The 24753-nt window shown below is 38.7% G+C and overlaps 2 protein-coding genes across 2 annotated transcripts; both read right to left on the reverse strand.

The window, feature by feature from the left end:
- Window positions 1–8158: 8158 nt before the first annotated feature.
- Window positions 8159–10530, reverse strand: LOC141769968 (natterin-3-like). Its single transcript, XM_074639522.1, has 2 exons — window positions 10487–10530; window positions 8159–9906 (listed from the first exon to the last, which is right to left on the reverse strand). The coding sequence occupies exons 1-2, from the start codon at window positions 10497–10499 to the stop codon at window positions 8963–8965; spliced, it is 957 nt and encodes a 318-aa protein (XP_074495623.1). The 5' UTR covers window positions 10500–10530; the 3' UTR covers window positions 8159–8962.
- Window positions 10531–18167: 7637 nt separating this feature from the next.
- On the reverse strand, window positions 18168–21054 carry LOC141769969 (natterin-3-like). The gene is made up of 3 exons (XM_074639523.1): window positions 20919–21054; window positions 20220–20308; window positions 18168–19326 (listed from the first exon to the last, which is right to left on the reverse strand). Exons 2-3 carry the CDS (start codon window positions 20284–20286, stop codon window positions 18230–18232), a joined length of 1164 nt encoding a protein of 387 aa, XP_074495624.1. The 5' UTR covers window positions 20287–20308; window positions 20919–21054; the 3' UTR covers window positions 18168–18229.
- Window positions 21055–24753: the final 3699 nt, after the last annotated feature.

Genomic DNA, 24753 nt, shown 5'->3' on the forward strand with positions numbered 1-24753 from the left:
ATTGAAACTGTAAGGATTATTATTAATTTTATTTTTCCAATACCAACACATTTTTAAGGGGCTAGGGGTGTTTCAAAACTCACGAAACTTGGCACGCTTATCACAACTGGTGAAAATTGTGATCTGCGGTTAGAAAATTGGCTCACTAGCACCCACTAACAGTTTTCAAAATAAAAGCCCCTACTATGTAATACAAATAATAATTGCCTTTATGTAAGTGTTGGTGTTGTTATCAACTGGGGAAGTTTCATGGTGGGATCTATTTGTTAGAAATGGTACCCTCTTCACCTGTAGTGTCTCCCCTTAAGCACAAAACCAAAGACAACCCCCTCATACATTTTACAAACTGATCACACAACCTGTTTATACAGTTAACAACAAGAAAAGCAGTTGGAGAAAGATATTTTCCTCAGAAGCAATGACAAACAGAAGTCTATTCATTACTGTAAGATTCCGTGCCAGCTAAATGACACTGCCCCAGGCTCTTGATTGATTGCCAGTGGCTAGTCTTTATAAAACTCATATTGTGCAATTTAACATTATTCAAACCCACGGAACTTTATTAGAACTTATAGTGGAGATCCCAAAGTGTTGAGTGATACCAAATTTCGGACTGAACTTGAGGTAATGTATATAAAATTATGCACAAAACATTCAAATTCTCTTAGTCCAGCAAGGTTGTTTACCTAATTTGGTGTTGATAGAGTAATAATCGAAGTGTTTTTCACATTTTGCAAATACTCAAAAAATCCATCATGGCAGACTTCTGTGTCCAAGAAACTTTCTCGTATAGCACATGGAGCTGGACATTTATTTCACATTTCAAGTGGACTCACGGTGTGAGGGGCGTGGCCTTTCCAAAATCCCGTTTTGGGCGTTAATTACAGCACTACATCATTTCCAGTTATTGGGCAAAGTTTCATATTTCAAGCTCATTCCAGTCACAACAAACTGCACAAACTCAATAAGGTTCTACCCCTTTGCGGTTTGAACCTAACAAGAGAGCAAATCTGATAAAATAACAAGGAATAGATTGTGGTTTGGCTTAAAATAACACAGAAAACACGTTACTGAAGTACGTAAGTTACGTTACCAATAAATCAACGTTGACTTCTGGTTTCACACTGGACACAAATGCCGGTCTCCTTGTTGAAAGTCCGGTATTTTTTGACCGACCATCCTCCCTTTGTGGCGTTCACCACTATTTATACCTCCTGGTTCACGATAACGTAAATTACATACGAATTGATTTTGTGGGATATATACTAATTACAGTACATTAATATTTGTAGGTATAGCTACAAAACAGTGTATGAGGTGGGGTGGCAGTTTCTGTTAAAACAAGACACAAACCAACGTAACAACTTGTCTTTCAGTGAATTTAATAAAAAGGCATACATTAATAACTAAAGCATCTGCAGATGGACTCACGAGCACAGCCACCTGTTGTGGACTGTGGCAAGTGAGCCCCGAATACAAAGAGTAGTCAGTATTTATACATTTAAAGCATAACACGAAGATAAGTGCAGAGAAGAAAAGAAGAGAAGGATAGAAAGTGTATCAATGCGTCAGCACACAGCAGACAACAGAGCATCACAAGACATAACAAGTATTTCAGCAATCTGTTGTTTGCAGTTACAGAGATCTAAAATGCCAGGTCACTGTCCTATGGTGACAAGTTGAACATGTGAGGCCCTGAGATTATCTAAAGGTACAGTGTTAAACTGCAGATATGAAAATTGCCATTACAGCGGTCAGCTGGAACGTACGACAGAGTTCAGGTTAGAGAAGTCCAGGCCGTGGCGGACCGATGTGAAACTCTAGACAACTCCAAGCCTTGCACATGAAATGCAAAAAGCCCCACATGATGTCTGACATAATATATCTGTATGTTTGATGCTTTTTTTCACTTCCAACTTTTGATGACATCTAGCTCTTGTTCCTGTTTAGCTTTAATGCACTTATTGTAAGACACCGTTTGTATGAGCACAGAAATACAAGACTGATCATGAGAATGACTAACATCTTCAGATTGTCTGCTCATGGGAAATAGTTTTTCTTTTGCAGTTAGGAAGTTCGTAAATACAGAATCTGATATGAGTCAGTAAATCTCTATTTCTAATGTCAAGCAATGATTGCTTTTAATGAGGTGAGTGGTAGTAAATTACTTAGATAAATTAGCTTTCTATTACTAACCTAGAACTACTGAATTTTCAAATTAGTCAAAATAGGTGGTTGAAGGTTATGAGAAGCACTCACCATCAGATTTAAACAGAAGTCTAACATGTCCAGGCTTGTATAGCTGACTTATTGCTTAATCAAACCAAAATATGTACTTTCACTTCATCTGGGCTTTGATGCCAGATAGGCGGAGAAGCTCAGGTGGAGGGATTTTTACTTCGTCTTCTATCTCGTTCCGTTTCCTCATTCTCCCTTGTAGTGGCATTCATTCCTGATGGTAGACTCACTCATCAATGTTGAAAAACAGGTAGGCTACAAAAACAAACTTCTTTTAGTAAGACTACAAGGAACTGTAACAGAAAATAAATCGTCCATTTCCTTTGACGCCTTTAGAATCACTATTAAAAACACAACGTACCACACATGAGCTCAAACATCATGTCAACTACACCGGTGTAAACTTTTAGACCTATGGGCCAAACATTATGGGAGCTGGTGAGTTTTTAGTTTGGCGTCCCCAAACCTGATCCCGTCGATCTGGTGGATTTTAACATGTTAATCATCATCAGATGCATAATTTTCATCCTCTTCCTCATCATCGTCATCCATATTTGTATGAATTTCATCAACTAGGTCACAACACATCATTAAAAACGTACAAATGTATGATCAATTTGCAATACTGCAAATGGGCAGGTAGCAGCAAAGACTTTTTGATTGATAGCGGCCATGTTTTTTGACCATCCTTTGCTCACTTGTAGTAGAACTGCGTATCTAAGTCCCAAACGACTGTAATTTGGTGTTGATAGAGTCAAAATCCCCCAAAGTCTATTCACGAGTGTTTTTCAAATTATGCAAATTAGCAAAAAATCCCTCATGGTGGCCTCAAATGTCCAGGAGGCTTTTTGGTACAACACATTGAAATGTAGATGTCAAATTTCAAGTCAATCGGACTCACGGTGTGAGGGGGCCGGCCTTTACAAGTTACAAGTTTTCACTTTTTCGGCTGTCAACCACCACTGCCACCATCAGGCCGATTGGGATCAAATTTTATGTGGAACATTTTCACATCATTTCCAGTCATAGTACCAAGTTTCATGTCTCTAACTAGTTCCAGCTCACTGCAAATTGAGTCAAGGCAAAATATAGCATATAATGCTAAATAGGCCACATCCACATGTACCAATCAATATGACACTTCAGAGCATGTGCACCAAATTTGATGAAATTCTGTTCACTGTGTTTTGAGGTACACCTTTTTGGTATTTGGGGCGCCCCCTTATGGGTTGAGCTCAAAATGCTTTGGTGTGCCAATTCCCAAACATGTACTGAAAATATCTACCAATTAAGCTTGATGATGATTGGACTAATGGCTGATGAGTTATGACCCTTTCCTGCTAAGCCCTGAGATTGTGAAGACTTTTTGATTGATGGCAGCCAGGTTTTTTGACCGAACTTGCCCATTTATGGTAGAAATGTGTCTCTTAGTCCAGCAAGGTTGTTTACCAAATTTGGTGTTGATAGAGTAATAATCGAAGTGTTTTTCACATTTTGCAAATACTCAAAAAATCCATCATGGCAGACTTCTGTGTCCAAGAAACTTTCTCGTATAGCACAAGGAGCTGGACATTTATTTCACATTTCAAGTGGACTCACGGTGTGAGGGGCGTGGCCTTTCCAAAATCCCGTTTTGGGCGTTAATTACAGCACTACATCATTTCCAGTTATTGGGCAAAGTTTCATATTTCAAGCTCATTCCAGTCACAACAAACTGCACAAACTCAATAAGGTTCTACCCCTTTGCGGTTTGAACCTAACAAGAGAGCAAATCTGATAAAATAACAAGTGTTCCCTGATACAGTCATTCTGTGTCCAATGCCTGTGTGGCATGGGGAATAAAAGACTTCCTGTATATGTTCCGGCTGGCCCTTGGGACCCTAAATCGACGGCTAGATGGGAGCAGTTCAAACACTGAGTGTAGTGGGTGTGAGGTATCTGTTAAGCCTTTCCGTGTACAGCTCTGTCACATATCTTGCAAAGTTGTTTCTGTGACTTGCCAATCACCTCCCTTGCAATGTGAACAATCTTGGAGAGCTTGTTTTGGCTCTTTGCGCTCAACTTGCCTTAACATGTTGTTATGTTGATTTAAAGAAAACAGAGAAACAAGGAAGTATCAGACAGAAACTACTTACTAATAATTCACCAACATGTTTCTTGCTTGGCCATTAAAGTGTGCTCCATTTTCCCTGAAAGTTTTAGAATTGTTTTTAAAGATGCTGTGATTACCTTTAAAGGGACAGTTCACCCCAAAATCAAAGCATATTTTCCCTCTTACCTGTAGTGCTATTTATCAATCTAGATTGTTTTTGTGTGAGTTGCCAAGTGTTGTCGATATCAGCCGCAGAGATGACCTCCGAGAGAAGTTTCAAGTAATGAAAGGTCTGTGGATGAGCTTGAGTAATCAGGTCATGATTTCTGTTGTTATGTCCAGTTATCTCTTGTTTCATGCCAAATATATAAAGCATCATTTTTGAGCAATTTCCCATCAAAATCCTGCCATGGTTCTCTTCCTGTAAAACCTTTTGATTTTTTTATGACTTGTCTTGAAGATTTACATAAATGTATCCAACCACATTAAACTCTGCTCGGAAGTCATAGCTAGCAGAGCAATATCATGGGTCGGTATGCGTTTGGATTTTAGTTGGTAAAAATATTTGTTTCCATTTTCAAAAGACTGTGGTTAAGGTTCTAAATGAGTAATTTCTCCCTGTCCTCCTCCTGCCCTAACAATATGGACGAAGGAAGTGTGGGTGGAGGTATTGCAGAGCCTTACAGAATTTGATTTTTTGTAATTGTACCTCACCAATGTACTCCAGAAAAATGCCACAGAAGCCAACTTCTGTTTTACTGTGACTTTAACAACAGACATGCCAATATCAGCATGCTAACACACTCACAATGACAATGCTAACATGCTGGTGTTCACAATGTTCAACATCATAGTTTAACCTGTTAGCATGCTAACATTTGCTAATTAGCACTAAATACAAAGTACAGCTGAGGCTGATGGGAATGTCACAGGTATTTGGTCATAAACCAAAGTATCACTACTTATAGTGAAATACAATTTTCACCTGATAATGGTCCTTGAGGAAAATTCAGGGCATCTTCAAAGTTAATACAATTTGCCAGTAGGGGACAAGAATGTTTGAACTAAATTTCATAGTTTCACTAGATCCCCAAAACTGTCAACCTCATGGAGGAAATTAAGGAAAGGTCAGGGGATCACCAACGATGTTAGGATTCATCCTCTGGGGACTATAATGCATGCACAAATGGCTACTGATCCAATAATTGCTGAGAATCAAAAGCCAATGGGGAGATCCACACCACGTCCAACACTGGGCAACGTAACATCAATGTCAACGTGTCAATTATTGCTTGTTACATGCATACAGTCTTTTCAAAATAATCTTCCATCTTCACAGGAAACAACTTCGTTAGATTAAGGCAAGAAAATCACTTAGTTAGGTTTAGGAATAGATTGTGGTTTGGCTTAAAATAACACAGAAAACCACGTTACTGAAATACGTAAGTTACGTTACAAATAAATCAACGTTGACTTCTGGTTTCACACTGGACACAAACGCCGGTCTCCTTGTTGAAAGTCCGGTATTTTTTGACCCACCATCCTCCCTTTGTGGCGTTCACCACTATTTATACCTCCTGGTTCACGATTACGTAAATTACATACGAATTGATTTTGTGGGATATATACTAATTACAGTACATTAATATTTGTAGGTATAGCTACAAAACAGTGTATGAGGTCAGCTGGAACGTACAACAGAGTTCAGGTTAGAGAAGTCCAGGCCGTGGCGGACCGATGTGAAACTCTAGACAACTCCAAGCCTTGCACATGAAATGCAAAAAGCCCCACATGATGTCTGACATAATATATCTGTATGTTTGATGCTTTTTTTCACCTCCAACTTTTGATGACATCTAGCTCTTGTTCCTGTTTAGTTTTAATGCACTTATTGTAAGACACCGTTTGTATGAGAACAGAAATACAAGACTTTGATCATGAGAATGACTAACATCTTCAGATTGTCTGCTCATGGGAAATAGTTTTTTTTTGCAGTTAGGAAGTTCGTACAGAATCTGATATGAGTCAGTAAATCTCTATTTCTAATGTCGAGCAATGATTGCTTTTAATGAGGTGAGTGGTAGTAAATTACTTAGATAAATTAGCTTTCTATTACTAACCTAGAACTACTGAATTTTCAAATTAGTCAAAATAGGTGGTTGAAGGTTATGAGAAGCACTCACCATCAGATTTAAACAGAAGTCTAACATGTCCAGGCTTACGTAGCTGACTTATTGCTTAATCAAACCAAAATATGTGCTTTCACTTCATCTGGGCTTTGATGCCAGATAGGCGGAGAAGCTCAGGTGAGGGGATTTTTACTTTGTCTTCTATCTCGTTCCGTTTCCTCATTCTCCCTGGTAGTGGCATTCATCCATTGATGGTCATCAATGTTGAAAAACAGGTAGGCTACAAAAACAAACTTCTTTTAGTAAGACTACAAGGAACTGTAACAGAAAATAAATCGTCCATTTCCTTTAACGCCTTTAGAATCACTATTAAAAACACAACGTACCACACATGAGCTCAAACATCATGTCAACTACACCGGTGTAAACCTTTAGACCTATGGGCCAAACATTATGGGAGCTGGTGAGTTTTTAGTTTGGCGTCCCCAAACCTGATCCCATCGATCCGGTGGATTTTAACATGTTATTCATCATCATATGCATAATTTTCATCCTCTTCCTCATCATCGTCATCATCATCATCCATATTTATATGAATGTCATCAACTAGGTCACAACACACCATTAAAAACATACAAATATATGATCAATTTGCAATACTGCAAATGGGCAGGTAGCAGCAAATATATTCAATAAATAATAATATCGCCGCAAGCGGCACTTGCAGGTTGAAGCCCTTTTACTCTCAACAGAAGGAAGCAGCAATGAGCGAATTTTGGGTTTCTGAGCAACGTTACTTCAGCCGGTTAAATTCTGTCTAAAGAATGAGTGAGACCAATCACACACTGATCACACATCATCACAATGTATGCAGCATTTCAATAGTTGCACACTCAAGTTGTTCCTGACTGTAACATGCACGTTGAATATTAAATATGTGAGTGATTGTGACACAGATTTAGTTTACATGTCAGTTTATTTTATAACTTTTGTAACTATATAACAATGGAATATGAAATGTGTTATTTTCATACTGTTTTGGCATACAGCCTAGTATAACAGGTTCCCCCTTCCAGTGTGAATAAAGCACTGGAAAACGGCTGTTCTGCAACCTCTGACCTAGGTTTCGAATGGACCTCCCAAAATCTACAAATAGACCGTGTCAGCCTGCTCAGGGAGGCAGGAGTTCAGCAAGGCTTAAAAACACCAGCTGCTGATGTATTGCTTATTTCAGGTCTTGCATTTTAGTATGCTACAGAAATGTGTATGCAATAGGTGTTGGGAGACTGGAAGTACTCCTGGAGTTTTTAAAGTCCATCCTGGAGGAGGAACCCTATGTCGGTAGGGAACCTCGCTCGGTTATGAAGGGCAGCTTCAGGACCCTGGCCCCATCACCCCTAATTTGGATGCCAATCTAACACCTAATGTACACCAAAACACACAACTATGTTTAAGCCTTGATAACATAATCAACATAAAACACAACTCAACCAGTAGAACATCAAACAAACCAAGCTAACCCCATTCAGCAAGTCAAGACAAAGTGAACAACACAACTTTAACCTTAGCAAGTATTCAGCTTTGCTATTGTAATTCATAACAATTACATTTTAACTGTCAGCCTATCCCAGGGGAAGGGCTCTCTTACCTTACCTTAAGGACACCAAGCAGACACCCTCAGAGATGAGCAAGACAGGACTTTGGTTGGAATGTACAGGATACAATCCAGTTTTATTGGTTTTTAAAGATAATATGAAGATTACTGGTTACATGAATTGAATGATACAAAAAGGAACCAAAACACCCAGTAAAATCTCAAAAGATCCCCAAAAGCTTCAAAATGCCCAAAAGAAAAAGTCAAAAATATCCTCAGAGTCAAAAAAGCCTCCTATAATCTGTTGTCTCCCTTCATTTATACTTTTTTACTCCAGATCCATGTATGGTTAACAACCTAAACATCAACAAACTATTAGATCATAAGACCTTTAGCAAAGGAAACTTTCTTACATATGTTTACCAACCAGTGAATATTAAAGCACACAGGATTACATATTGAAGAATGAAAGAAAATCAACTACTTGTTATCACTATTAAATGAGCACAAAGACATATGGGATTATATATGTGGAATAAAATCATATCTGAGACTAAATCACTCTAAGCTCAATAGAAGAAAGGAAATCATACCGATTCACCAGTTTCACAACAATGTTTCCAAGTATTTCTGTAATTTTCAATTGGTAAGTCAATTAAACTAATTAATTAATTGGTTAAACTCTGAATTAGGGTAGGTTTTGGGGGTGTGTGTCTTGGACATTATAGGTCAAACCTCAAAAATACATTTGGTGCCTGGTAAACAATTTGTTGAAAAACTGAAGAAATCGATAAATGCTAAATTAAAGCAAAAATAAAACTTATTTTTTTTTAGCTTTTCGTACAACATACAATATGTCAGGTACTGTAACTCATGGAGCCTCTTCCATTATTCTTTCAGGGACAGGGCCTACAGAGGTTCATAGGGATCGACCACAGCCCGGACTTCTCCCACGGTGACGCCTTTGTAGGTCCCGGTGATGGACGTCCACTTGGTCTCCCCGTTCCTGTAGGTGCGTTTGAGGCGTGCAGTGTAAGGGATGTCTGCCCCGTACTTATGCGCCACCATATTGACATTGCAGTAATTTTTTGGTGGGACTGTGCACTCAACAGCAACAGAGTAGGTGTTTGACTCGGTATGACTGGTCCCCTTCGAGAACTGGAGGGTTGTCTCCACGCTAACCTCGACACTTGCTTCGCCAATATTTGGGATTCCGGCAGTGATGCCAGTCGTGATGCCTGCTTTTATTGAAAAGCTGGTGTCCCACCTTTGCTCCACTTGGATTGACTTTGAGAGGGTGGCTGTCTGTTTCACTGGATGGTTGCTATTGTTGGTGATGGCAGACTTGGTCAAGATCTCTGGAGGATACTGAATGATTTTAAGATCATCAGTTTCATACTTGACATCAGAAATGTGCTCGCTGATTACATCTGAGTTAAAGGTCAGAACCTGGTAGTTCTTGTACCAATACTCATTACCTCCAGAGGCATAGAAGAAGGCCTCATTTTTAACATCCACCTTCCCAAGACTATACTCGTTCTTCCCAACATACATTTTATCGGGGGATGTGTAGACTGCATTTGCAGGCACTGAACCGTAGGAGCCATTCTTCCACTTCAAAGACTCAAAGTCATCTTTGTTCACCAGGATCTCAAATGGGGAGCCAAAATGCTCTTTGTCTCCATAGGCGTAGTGGCAGTGAGAACCCATGTTAGGGTTGTAGAATCCGGCCGCGATCCCATATTTGGCAACATAGTCGGTGCGTTTTTGGTATCCATTGTAGATTGAAACGGCTCCGTCGGGGATAGAGCCGTCAAAGGTCTCCCATTTCAGGTTGGTTTGTTCAAAGGTCACTTTGAGAAAGCACAGATAGGAACAGTGTTAAGTATAAACCAACTTACATCAGAAATCAATCAATGTATTCCCAAAACTAGAAAAATAGACAAGCTTGGAATGAATGCTTTATAGGGCTAAACAAAAACTGGCCAATGGAGAGTGAAGAGCAAAACATTTACCTCAAAATTATATTTAAATCACTTATCAAATTGTCATGAATTTTAGAAGTAGCCAAACTGACCAAATACTAAATGCCGAAGAAGTGATTGTCCAACCATAGCTTAGCAACCGTAACTAGGCATGGCGGTCTCTCAAGCTCTGGATTTCTCCACATGTTGAAGCGCTTTGCATACACTGTCAAATGAATATAAAGAGTTTGGAAAAAGTGTAAGGAATGGACTCATCTGAGTGTTTACTGTCACTCTTCTAGTTCCATAAGATTCCTTTTTTCCCTCTGTTTTCATAATCTTTTTGCTCCCTACATTTTTTGTAAAAGCAATTTCTTTTCATCCCATTTTAAGTGACGTTTAAATGAGGACACATGGAAAAGAAACAGCAGCATGGAAATATCATACTGTGACGGCAGCTTCACTTTACCTGGTGTAGCCATCGTCAGTAACACTCAGCTTCAGCTGCAGATGAAACACAGAACAGAAGCATTGTTATTACCTCCGCCAAGGCCAAAGGCCTAGGAAGGAGGTTATGATTTCACCAGAGTGAATGACATGTTTTGGAGGGGTGGGGTGTGGCACAATGAACAATCTATTTGATTTTGGTGGCGATCAGGATCATGATCCGGATTCAGGAATTTTTTTAAGCATTACAATCAGCCAGAACATTAAGACCTCTGGGTATAACACAGTGTAACTGATGACGCGTTGATGACGCTTGACCCCGCCTTCTTCCTTCAGAGAGAGAGACAGAGAGAGAGAGCGGGTGGTGGGGTAGGGAGATCAACTGTAGAATCAGTGTTTTTCACATTAAATTATGTGAAATTACAGTTGGGTTCAACCAAAGCACAAAGTGATTGTTGGAAAGAGTAACGACGATGGTTTAGGTGAGTTTGATTTTGTTTCTGTCCAGTTTGAAAGAAGTGTTTTACGATGCTCCGCTACATACAAGCGGAGGTCTGTGCTCTCCGAGAGCCATTCTAGTTTAAAATATCAGATCATCAAATGTTGATGCCACAGGGAGATACATTTGTTTTAATCACTTGATCCAGTATCGCATGTTTATTTATTATTATGGGTTTTATCATTTATCATTATCATTTATTCACCGGTACTGTCTGCTCCAGGAACACGGCCGACAGAGTGACAGGGCGGCCAGGACGAGAGAACCAAGCAATCTCTGGTGTGTGTGGGCTGCTACTGTGTGCGCTGGCCACTGAGGTTGACGTTTTCTCTCCGTAGCGCCAACGACGACGAGGGTGCAGCAGAGCTGCAGGGCCGGAGCAGAGGAGCCGACGGCCTCGGGACCCTCCTTGCCCCCCTTGACATCTTAAGACTAAAATACTCCCCTTTCTTGAACTATTTATTGCCCGCTGTGCACTTGGACTTTGCACCTCCATTTTAAGGACATTTTATTGTAGTTTATTCCAATAAGCTCTGTTTTAACTGGTTTTATTTATCTGTTTTATGGTGACAATTTTAGCAGTTTAAATAAATCTTTTAAACTGATTATATCGTATCGGGTCTTTTCTTAACAGTGGAAACACCTTTTAATTGCTGGTATCCAAAATAAGAACCTCACACTTTTGTGACATTGAGCTACTCAGACAGCTAAAAGGCAGTGTTTGTTTTAAAGAACATGAGCACAGAAAAACAAGACTTCGATCATGTGAAAGATGAGCATCTTTAGATTGTCTGCTCATGGAAAATCATTTTTTGCAGTCGGGAAGTTTGGGAATGTGTCAGTATAATAATAATAATCATGATATTATAGGTTGATTAGTCAGTGTAGACACAGCAGGTAGGTGAGACACTTTTTTTTTTTTAAATTTATATTTTAATGAATAAATAGCATGAATGAAGATAAAGTAAAAAAATGTAGTTTAAAGTTTTTGAGAGAAAATCTGTTATCACTACTGATGTGTGCAAGGCAACAAGGGAAAGACCCAAACACAGACAAAAGCAGACATGATCAGTTCAGTTAATGTATGGGTAAGTTGCAAAAACTCACAAGGTTCAGAAGTCCAGGGATCAGGCAGAGGATCAGGCTGGCAGGCTGGCAGGCTGGCAAGTACGTAGGTGACCAGGTTCCAAGAAACTGGTGACAGATAGCAGAAAGAGGCTGGTATAAGTACTGTAGAGGCTGATGATGAAATCAGGTAAAGGTGGGGAGATGGGCGGGGAAGCTCAGGTGGGGGGGATTATTATCTTCATTCTTGTTCCTCCAGTTTCCTCCGTTCTCCCTGGTGATGTCATTCATGTTTCCTGATGGTGGACATTGCATACTCCATCTCCATGGAGGGGGACTTTATTAAAAAGGTTGAAAGACCCATCCACCTCTCCTCCGGTCCAGATTCATTCCTATCTATATTCTGAAGAGGGGTTTGTTCATTGTCATTCATAGCCTAATTTATCGAACATTTTATTCCTAAAAACATGGCAAAAATTAATTATTTGAATAGCTGTTAACAGTATTTTCTGATTTACGGAGCGATAAAAAGAGATATCCAAACTTCTCTCTGTAAAAACCTTCTACTCTAATATGTCAACAAAATGGAACAGGAATTTTGAGCCTGGCTTTATCCAATGTTCAGATTTCTGTTCTGGAAATTTATGCACATGAGCATATAAACTTGGAAAAAAAAGTTTGGAAATTTGTGTTTGGTCGACTATTTCTCTGTTGTATCAATGCTAATTGGCATTGTGTTTTACATTGTTGGAAAGCCTGTTTATTTACCTTCACAATGATGTTCAGCTTGTAAGGATCATGCATTTTTGGGACGAGCAGCACAGCTGATTATGGGGTTAACGCCCAAGAAATATTTGCCAAAATGCTCTGCCAATGGTAAACAGTGTATTCTCCTGTTGGTACTGACTCTTGTTTTGAGTTGTTTGGTGGATTGGATGATTGAACTCTCTATCAGTAACAAGGAACAAACAAGACATATTGGCAATTTAACACTTAATTAATTGAATCCACCGTCAGGAGCCTCAGTAGCGGTGGAAGATCCATACGCAGCCACAACAGCCTGGCACCTCCTCCTCATGCTGGTCACCAACCTGGTCACACATTGCTGTGGGATGGCGTCCCATTCCTCAACCAGGATTCGCTGCAGGTCAGCCAGCGAGGTAATGCATCATTTGCATATTTATATACATAACATTTCAGAAAACTGATCATGTTTGCCACGTGCTCTCTCTGTGGATTGGGTGTTTGTTTTCCCACCCCTTGAATCAACTGAGGAACAGAGATCCCCTCGGGGGTCAATAAAGTATCTCTGATTTTACACCTGTCCCCTCAAGTCATTTGATGTCAATCTCAAAGACAGGTTTTTCCACTGAAACCACCTTGTTGCATTGTGGGAATCTTTCAGTGAACTATGAAGGAGTGTTGAGGACTTTCAGAGTAGATAACACATAATTTACACTGTAAAACTCCCAAGATACTGGCAGTAAACGCAAATAAACATGCAACACTCTCCAATCCAAGAACATTGTTCTTCCTGCACTGGTCAATTTTGAGATTTTGGGCTATTTTGTGTCCATGACATGTCTTCTTTTAGACTAGTGGAAAGAAAACTTGCAAAATACACATTTAGGTGTTTATTCTACTACACTCATTTGTGTCTGTAGATTACCAACCCAATATCACGCCAAAACGTGTAGACCCGCCTGTCCACCAGAGGATAATGCATGAGTGTTGAGTTTGGCCTCATTGAGGCATGAATATTACACAGGTGTATGCGTGATAAGGCCTCATTTGCATATTTAAATATAAGATTTCTGAAAACTTGAAATACAAAATGATTGTCTAAATGGCAGTCAACTTCAAATGTTCTCATACTCTGAGTCATCTCCTGTACAGTAGAACTTACTGTATATACACCAAACTTTACTGTTTCATTCCTATCTATATTCTGAAGGTTTTTACATAGGGGTTTGTTCATATATCATTAATAGCCTGATTTATAGAACATTTTACTCCTAAAAACATGGCAAAAATGGGCTCCTATGGGGACTAACATCATCACACCTGAATACAGTTGGGCTCATTGGATCCACACGAGTCTCAGCTTTCCAGTCATTCACAACTGATGCAATTCCAAGATTGTTTAAGGACCCCAGTATGCAGAAATATTCAAACACACCATTTTTAGAATGGGTGAAAATAATTGCATGGATTTTGCCCCAAACTGCATGTGATTATCATAAAGTGGACATGTCTGTAAAGGGGAGACTCATGGGTACCCAGAGAACCTATTTACATTAGACAAAAGAGAGATGTCCGATCAGTTTTGAAAAAGTGAACTCAGTATAAACTCTCTGGAGAAATGTGAGTTATCAAACGTAAAAAAAAAAAAGGTGAGTGCTACTTTTCTTTCAGTGGAATTTGATGAGGCAAACAGCTCCAGGCGTATAGTGTCAGCTGGCAGGCAATGTGACTGTGAAAACGGTTGGAGAAAGATATTTCCCCCAGAAGCAATGAAGACAAAGAGAAGTCTATTCACTACTGTAACGTGCCAGCTAAATGACAATTGCCCCAGGTTCTTGATTGATTGATGATCTCAAGATAACAGTTCTTTATGTTAAATGTGTGGCAAATCAGAAGATCCACTCTGACATAGTATTTTACATAGTATTTGTGTAATAATGTGGGGGTTCAACTCACTGTTATTAGCCTATTATTAAACTCTTCCACCCCACTGACCTGACAGTGGACTAGTCTTTACAAACTCATGCTGTGCAGTTAAACATTATTCAAACCCACTGAACTTTTTCCCCAAAATCAAGTTACGCACTGAATCATGAATTTTTGTGTATCGTTAGTAGGTTATACTTTGACAATAAATATTGATAACATTTAACTACAGGTAAAACCTTTGACTTGTCTTTTGTAAACTTGATGTTTGGACTTTTTAGTGAAGCTAGGGACATCTTGTGTCCAGAAGTTTAACCTCTGAAATTAAAAATATAAGCATATTAAAATGCTGTGTGCCATTTCCATTCTACATACTCAGTATATACAGTATATAATTATCTTTATAGGCCTCTAGTGTTTTTGCATTTAGTATAAAAGACATCAACATACAATACTGACAGTAAATGATATAATCTGTGGGCTGTCTCACTACCAATTCAACTTAATAAAGAGACAGTTAAATGTTCTCTTTTTTGTTTGTTTTCTGAGACGTAATTGGAGCTTTCCTTTGTGCGTTGCATTGATTAGTGTCGATTCAACAGCACACTCATTAAAATAATCAAGCATTTTGTTAGTAGAAAAAGTCTAAAAATCATGAAAAACAAGCAACGCAGATAGAACACACACTGCAGGTCCAAAAGCCAAAAAATCTAAATGATATTTTCTATTCATAAAAATACACATTAAGTTTGTTTTAATACTTTAATTGTTAGTATTTACACATTTCTACTTTCTAAATTAGTTGTTATAAGCACTCACCAGAAAATTAAGTGTAATCTGATCATTTCAGTGTCAAACATTAACAACAGCAAAAACTATAGTAAACTGTAAAAACAAAGCAGATGCTTATGAAGCAGCTGAAATATCAAATAAATCCAGTAGATGGCACTGAATGAAAACTTACTGCTCAACACTCGTAGTCTCAAGATGAGACGTCTTCTTGAGTCTCCAGCTCATTATGCAGAATGGCAGCAATAACATTCAACTGAACACAGTACACTGCTGTTTTAAGGCAGAGTCAGTGTTTTCTACTCACATGAATTACAGTTGTATTAAAACATTCAAACTGATGAGTATTTTCATTACATTTTGTTAAGTAGAAATACATAAATACTAACAATACTTTACTACAGTTTTTGCTATTGTTAAAGCTTCAGTAGGCAGTATATATTTTTGGCATCATTGGGCAAAATTCCATAATAACCTTTCAGCATATTGTAATTCAAGTGTTCTGAGAGATGACTAGACTTCTGCTCCTCCTCATGGCTCTGTTTACAGGCTTTAGAACATCTAACCCGTGACGGGAGACTTTGACCAATCACAGGTCATTTCATTGAGAGAGCGTTCCTATTGGCTGTGCTTCGGTCATGTGACCAGATCTTGGCGTTCCTTCAACAGATCTCAACAAGGCTGCGGCGTCACAAACTTTCTCATTTTACAGCTAAACCGTGCACTACAAGATGATTCTGAGAACATCTGAGGAGAGAAATAGACATTAATGTAACAGAATATTGATTCATATTTGATCAGCGCTGCCTAGTTTGACCGTTTGGTTGGAGTTCACAGTGATTGACAGCCGGCTCTCATAGACGGCAGCTGGACAGCAGACCTCAGATCAGCTCTGACTGCTTGTTTTCCTCCGGTCTGTGAAATCTTGCAGATGCCGTTAGGAGCACCGGAGGACACAGAGGAACATGATTTTTTTCAGGTTATCTGTTTCATACTACTGTCACGTTATAGCGACCGTTTTATAAATATAACTTTCTTTAATCATATTTGCTCCAATCTCGCCGACTTCAGCTTTAATGTTTGACACTGAAATGATCAGATTACACTTAATTTTCTTTTTCTGGTGAGTGCTTAAAACAACTAAATTATACTCAGTCAGCAGAGATGTGTACAGTACATAGATAAATGAATATAAATTACTAGAAAAACTCACTGTGTGCATTTTAACCAGAGCAACTTAGAAATAATTCTAAGTTCTTCATTTGTGACACTTTTTGATGCCGTATGTATGGAGCGCCAAAACTGACTGAAAAGGTAGTAAAAGCTTATGAGCAATGTATTGATTTTATTATGTATTTGATGTGTATTTGAAGTTTTTTGTATTGTCTATGAACTATTAAGTTAAAAGTACAAAGCATTATTTTCTTTTTACACTCAATTTTAATAATTTAACTTTATAGACATAATAAACTATAATTTTGTCGTGTCTGATAATATAATATTGTCCTATTTCAAATTTATATAAAGAAAAGAAGGGATTTTTTTAGGGAATGCATTATGTCAATGAGTCAATCCAGAGTAGGCTCTCATCGCCACACCCCTTTTAGGAGGAAAACAATCCCGCATCCCTTGTAGACGGTATTGACAGATGGTATGTAGACACAGAGTTAATTTGCATTTATGTTTATTTTTTTAAAAGTAACAATATGTGAAAAAGAAATAATAAAAAAAAAATATATATATATATATATATATATATATATATATATAAAATGCTAATTTCTCATAAATTCCATTTGTTGCCTGGAAAGCAATTTGTTGAAAAACTGAAGAAATAGTTAAATGCCAAGTAGTTTTATTGTCTTATAGAATACATTAAGGCATATAAAACATAAAAGCAGGTTTATATTGTTTTAGCTTTTCTATACAATGTTACGTAATACATAATAAATGATGTTAATAATGTTATGTATTACGTAATAATGTTACGTATACATAATAAACAAGCTGATACATATAATAAACAAGCTGATATATAATAAACAAGCTGATACATATATAAACAAGCTGATACATATAATAAACAAGCTGATATATAATAAACAAGCTGATACATATAATAAACAAGCTGATACATATAATAAACAAGCTGATACATAATAAACAAGCTGATCAGCGGGTCGGCTCTGTGGTCGGCATGGAGCTCGACTCTCTGGTGACGGTGGCAGAGGAAAGAACACTCAACAGACTGCTGGCCATACTGGACAACGCCAGCCATCCTCTGCACGCCGTCATCACCAAACAGAGGAGCTCGTTTAGCGGCAGGCTGCTGCTTCCCAAGTGCTCCACAGACAGACTCAGGAAAGCCTTTGTCCCGCCGAACCATCAAACTGTACAACACCTCTCTAGGGAAGGGGGGGGGGGGGGGGGGGGGGACGACGACAAAGGAGGGACGTTCTGCAGGACGGATAATAATGCATACAGGGCACTTTCATAGACTAAGCTACTGGAGTTACCCTGCACTATACTAATTTTAAACAGTCTCTTCTGCACTATATACACTTTTTTAATAGTCGTGTATCACAGCTGTTACCCTGCACTATTCAGTTTTAACAGTTTTCTTGTATTTTTATATCTGGTATATTTTTTTGTACTTTGCACTGATAACTTTTTTACTGCCTTTTTACTAACATGTTTTGCACTACGGAACTGTGATGCTGGAAACGTGAATTTCCCTCGGGATCAATAAATGGCAATAGGTAGAGGTTCACAGGGATCCACAAAAGCCTGGACTTCTGCAACTTTGACACTATTGTAGGTCCCCGAGATGGACGTCCACTTGGTCTCCCCGTTCCTGTAGGTGCGGCAGACCCGTGCAGTGTAAGGGATGTCTGCCCCGTACTTATATGCCAGCATACTGACAGTGCAGGAGTGGCTTGCTGGGACTTCGTAGTTAACAGATTGAGCGTAGGTTTTCGACTCAATATGAGTGGTCCCTTTGGTGAACTGGAAGGTTGCCGCCGCGCTTAACTCGATACCTGTAGAGAAAATTGAGGGGATTCCAGCAGTGATGGTAGTCTTGACGCCCAGTGTGATGGAAAAGCTGGTGTCCCACCTTTGCTCCACTTGGGTTGTCTTTGAGAGGGTGGCTGTCCCTGTCACTAACCTGCGGCCATTGTTGTTGATGGTAGATTTGTCCATGGTCTCGGGAGGATACTCAATGATTTTAACCCCATCAGTCTTATACTTAACTTCAGATATGTCCTCGCTGATTACATCTGAGTTAAAGGTCAGGACCTGGTAGGTTCTGTACCAATACTCATAACCTTCCCAGGGAAGGTAGAAGACCTTATCTTTAACATGCACCTTCCCAAGACCGTACTTGTTCTTCCCAACATATATGTCTTTACTGGAGCAGGTCTTGACTGAATTCGGAGGCACTGAACCGTAGGAGCCATCTTTCCATTCCAAAGACTCAAAGTTGTCTTTGTTCACCAGGATCTCAAATGGGGAGCGACGAAGCTCTTTCTCTCCATAGGGGTAGTGGCAGTAAGGACCCTTGTCAGGGTTGTAGAAGCCAGCCTCGTTCCCATATTTGGCAACGTAGTCAGTGCGTCCAACGTATCCGTTGTAGATTGAAACTGCTCCATTGGGGAGAGAGCCATCAAAGGTCTGCCACTCCAGGTTGGTTTGATCAAAGTTGAACGAGGAAGACCGGTTCAGCTCGTTCTCAACCCCTTTGAGAACAACTGCTCTTATAGCTGTAATAGCTTGATTTGTCGATTCGTAAGCAGTGATTTGAGGAACCTTGTCCTCCAGACTTGGGTTCAGTAACAGGACTGTATAAAAGAAAGGAAAAAGGCACAGATAGAAACAATGTTTAAGTAAATATGTAATCAATCGATTTATTCCCAATGCTTTAAGCTAAATTTGTGATAAAAACTGGCCAGTGGAGAGCGAAAAGCAAAATGTATACCTCGAAATTATTTTTAAATCACTTATCAAATTGTCTTGCTCTCTTGTGATGAGGACGGTGTTGGAGGTTAGTGACTGACTGTCTGCTGTCATGAATTTTAGCAGTAACCAAACTGACCAATTGCTAAACCCCTCGCCCAAACAGCGACTGTCCAACCATAGCTTAGCAACCGTAACTAGGCACAGAGGTCTGTCGAGCTCTAGATTTCTACACATGTCAAAGTGCTGTGCATACAACACAGTTTCATCAAATTGACTGAAGAATATTTGAATCTATATTTTTGACTATGTCCCCTTTTACATACATTTTTTTTTTTTTTAATCTAAAGACAGCAGAGGAATAGTAACACAAAAAGGGAATTTTGTACTAAAAAGACTTTAGAAGATATAAACTTTATTTGTCTACTCTGGATAATCCAGAGAGCTCACTGTTTTCATCCGTGCTCTTGTTAGAAAATAGATCGATATCTGTGGTTTGTTATGCAAACATTGTGAAGAAGAGGGAGCTGAGCTGGAAGACAAAGCTCTCGATCTACCAGTCCATCTACATTCCAACCCTCATCTGTGGCCATGACCTTTGGGTAGTGACCGAAAGAATGAGATCGCGGATACAAGCTGCTGAAATTCCTTGGTAGGTTGCCCTCGCGACCCGGCCCCAGATAAATGGAAGATAATGGATGGACGGATAAATGAGGACATTTGGAAAAGAAACAGCAACATTCTGTAAATTCTTACTGTAATGGCAGTTTCAGTTTACCTGGTTCGTTGTCTTTCTCCTCACAGCTGTTTAGGCTGGCTGAGGACGGAGCTGGTATCTGGGCCATTATCAGCAACACTCAGCTTCAGCTGCAGATAACAAAAATCACTGTTACACTTCCTACCAGTTTGTAGAATTAAACAGATCTTAAAATCCAGCTTTGGTGAAAATATCAGAACATCAAATGTTGAACTACTGAAACAGCTAAAAGTCTCAAAGTGTTTGATCATGTGAAAGAGGAGCATCTTAGATTAGTCTGCTCATGGGAAATCATTTTTTGCAGTTAGGACGTTTGGAAATACAGAATCTGATATAGGACAGTAAATCTGTAACTTCAAGCAGTGTTTGAATGATTACTTTTAATGAGGTGAGTGGTAGTAAGATGCTTACATAAATTAACTTTATACTACTAACCTAGAACTACTAAACTACTAATTTTCAAATGAGTCAAGTAAGTGGTTGAAATTTAAGAGAAGCGCTAAATCAGATTTAAAATACAGTCCAATTAGTATAATAATAATAACAATATTGTGTGAATAAACAGTGCTAATACAGCAGGTAGGTTGGAGACATAGAGATAGAGAGATAAACATTTTAGTTTAAAGTTTTTGGGAGAAAATCTGTTATGACAACTGATGAAGACCCAAACACGGACAGAAGCAGACATGATCAGTTCAGTTAATGTATGGGTACACTTACAGTCACAAGGGTCAGAAGTCCAGGGATCAGGCAGAGGGTCAGGCTGATAGGTATCTGTTGACAGGGCTCCACGAAACAAGTAACATAGAAAGCAAAGGCATGAGGCACACAGCTTTGCCAAACTGACTAACTGGGGTTACGAGGCTGGTATAAATACTGCAGAGGCTGAATAAGGAACTGAGGGCGAGGCCAGTTGGCATGCATGATTCCTGATGGTTGACTCACTCGTGATCTCAATGTTGAAAAGCAGATTAGATTAGATTAGACTAGACCGTCTTTGGCTTCTTCCAAGTACAGCAACGGTATAATACACATAACACGACACACCATTGAAAACATATTATGGAAAGGTTATTATGGAATTTTTGCCCAATGATGCCAAAAAACAGTCGGCCCACTGCAGGATTAAAATATCCTTCTGAATGGTTTACGGTGTTTTTTGTTACCAGAGCTGCACTTGTTTTTTTTAAAAGATCACTTCAACCAAGTCATAAACTAAACATGTTTTCCCACTTGCCCCTATGGCTTCACACGCACAGCATTCTTGATGGGTAAACACCTGATAAAAAATAGAGAGACAAACAACATGCATCTTAAGATATCTGTCTACTCTCACGCCATGTTTACTGTTCTCAGAGCCAAGACTGAAACAAATGAAAGTATGCGCAGTGTTTGTTCACCACCATGCAGACATTTGGAAAAACAACAACTATGCCTCTTTAAAGGCACAGTGGAATTAAAATATATTTTCTACCTTCTAATCCTGTGCCCCTTTGTCAGTTGTTCAGTTATCTCTTGTTTTATGAAAAGTATGTAAAGAATAATTTTTTGGGTTAATAATAACAATAACAACAACAAAAATAATAATAACGATGATGCAGGTTTACATTTTAAGTAATCTGATATAAAAGAGGGATGAATATTCACACTGCGAGTCATTTACACACAACATTTATATTTTATTTGATTAATTTCTACTTCTACTAAGTCAAAGCTCAGAGAGAGCATATTAGTTTTTGATTCAGCAGTAAGGCAGTTATATAACCCTGGACACATTGGACTGCTTTTTAAATCTGATGGTGTGTACTTCTCATACAATTCAACCACTTATTTGAAAACTTGTAGTACAGTAGTTGTCCTTTTAGTAGTAAGCTAAGTAATTTGTAATCACTTAATTAAAAGTAATCAGACAATTCAATGATCAAACTCGTGTTTTTCTGTGCTCATGTCCTTTAACCCTCTGAGACCCACAATAGAGCCGTTTTTGTCTTTCTTAGGGGGGTAGAGGGGGTCTTTAGGGGGAGATAGCAGGTCAACAGTAGATGTCACAGAGAAGTGGTGTACATCATCTGAAAGCTGGAACCTGAAGGTTAATTTGAGATGCAGTTCAGCACTGTGTATCAAGTTGTTCTAGTCATGAATCAGAAATAAGCATGAATTAATTAATTATTTAAAATTATTTGTAAAAGGGCTTAGAACATTGTGATTGAAGTATATGATGTTTATTCCCATTTTTTTTTACCACTGGAGAATTGATAAAAATGATCAATAATCCCTCCAAAATACCATATTTAAACACCAAGACCTTGAGGAACACCATAGAAAAAGCCATGCTGTGATTTGGGATTAAAATTGGATTTGACATTTGGAGATTTCTGCAAGAATTGCATTTTTCAGCTATTGGATGGTGAACACTTTTGTTGTGTAAACTGCTCAGAAACCCCCTTATTGTCATTCTAGCTAGGAAAGCCATCCATCCTCTGAATGCTCTATGTCTCTAGTTTGATCCATCCATCCTCTGAATGCTCTAGGTCTCTAGTCTGATCCATCCATCCTCCGAATGCTCTAGGTCTCTAGTTTGATCCATCCATCCTCTGAATGCTCTAGGTCTCTAGTTTGATCCATCCATCCTCTGAATGCTCTAGGTCTCTAGTTTGATCCATCCATCCTCTGAATGCTCTAGGTCTCTAGTCTGATCCATCCATCCTCTGAATGCTCTAGGTCTCTAGTTTGATCCATCCATCCTCTGAATGCTCTAGGTGTCTAGTTTGATCCATCCATCCTCTGAATGCTCTAGGTCTCTAGTCTGATCCATCCATCCTCTGAATGCTCTAGGTCTCTAGTCTGATCCATCCATCCTCTGAATGCTCTAGGTCTCTAGTTTGATCCATCCATCCTCTGAATGCTCTAGGTCTCTAGTTTGATCCATCCATCCTCTGAATGAACTAGGTCTCTAGTTTGATTCATCCATCCTCTGAATGCTCTAGGTCTCTAGTTTGATCCATCCATCCTCTGAATGCTCTAGCTCTCTAGTCTGATCCATCCATCCTCTGAATGTTCTAGGTCTCTAGTCTGATCCATCCATTCTCTGAATGCTCTAGGTCTCTAGTTTGTGGCTGTAAAGTTTCATGAGGCTGTGATTATCCTAGAGGTCACCACAGGTCATTTTATACAGTGAGGTCAATGAAATGTCTCCTATGGGGACTAACATCATCACACATGAATACAGTTGGGCTCATTGGATCCACAAGAGTCTCAGCTTTACAGTGATAGACTGTTTAGGGACCCCAGGATGCAGAAATATACATGCTAGTTAGTTAACGTATGAACTAAACAGTCATATGGTGTAAAAAAGAAGCTTTATTTAACAATTTAGACGAAATTGAACCAAAATAAAGAGGTAAATGAAGTAATTAAAGTATGGGGTGTGGATATCAGTAAAGTCAGTAGTGTGTGGCATAGAAAAAGGTGCATTAAAGCAAAACAAGAAAAAAACAAACGGGAGAGGAATGAAGCTGCAGCAGCAGCAGAATGGAGGGTCAGCCAGAGAGAAAGCTGCCAGCTGCAACCAGACTTAAATAAGCAGACACCCTCAGGTGTTCACGGTTACTCTAACGATCACTGACAGAGAGAACAAACAGGTGAATCACCCAGAAAACTACATGACACCACAGGGGTCAGCACAACAAGTACAAAATTACACTGTTTAAAGATTTAAAAACATTTAATATAAAATATAAAATATGATATTTTTCAATTTAACACATATACAGTTATAAATAAACAAGTATACCTACATGTGCACTTTTTTATAATGAATATATACTTAAAAAATGTACTAATTTGGCTGCCATAAGTAACAATTATGAAAATGTTGTGTATATATATAATGCAAAACCTTTAATCCGCTATGTTACATGGTTTCAATTTAAAGCAAATTTAGTTTACCCCTGAATATAGAGAAAGTAGACTTTATAATCTGTATACTAATATACTGCAGTTTAACATTTTTAGTTGGGAAACAGCATGTTCTTGGTGTTGATTTGAGATTATGTGTATTCCTGAGTTTATCCTGTTTATTCAACAGAAATGTTTAACTACAGTGTTTACAGAGAAGGATGTCCCAACTAGGTTTTTTTTCCATTTTGTTCTTGCCCTTGATCCAACAAGGCAAAAAAACATGCATCGTAAATGATCAAATCCAAAGATAAAAAGGGCGTCTGTGATGCCAAACAAACAGAACAACAGCACATAAAGTAAATACAGCTTTGTTCTTTTACTGCACAAATAATGAGCCAACCTGTGTTTTTGCTCAGTTTGCAATTGTCCTGTCAAAATGAAACTGTTTCCACCAGCTTTAACACATACAATATGTAAACAGTAAGCCCATGAAAACACAGTCATGTAAAGATGTAGCATTATTAACTACAATATAAGAAGTACAAGTGTTACGACCTGGCTCAGGTGGCCATAACAAAAAGGGAGATACACAAACATTTAACAAAAGCTTTATTTAACAAATTAAAGGACTGACTGACACACTTTTTTTTAACAG

The sequence above is a fragment of the Sebastes fasciatus genome, chromosome 6 (assembly GCF_043250625.1).
Source record: "Sebastes fasciatus isolate fSebFas1 chromosome 6, fSebFas1.pri, whole genome shotgun sequence".
Taxonomy (NCBI): domain Eukaryota; kingdom Metazoa; phylum Chordata; class Actinopteri; order Perciformes; family Sebastidae; genus Sebastes; species Sebastes fasciatus.

Bases quoted from the DNA above. Each gene is read 5' to 3' on its own strand.
- LOC141769969 (XM_074639523.1), bottom strand. From the start codon at position 20,286: ATGGCCCAGATACCAGCTCCGTCCTCAGCCAGCCTAAACAGCTGTGAG. The intron at 19,327-20,219 runs GTAAACTGAAAC...TCTTTTATACAG, and splicing joins GGAGAAAGACAACGAACCAG to TCCTGTTACTGAACCCAAGT.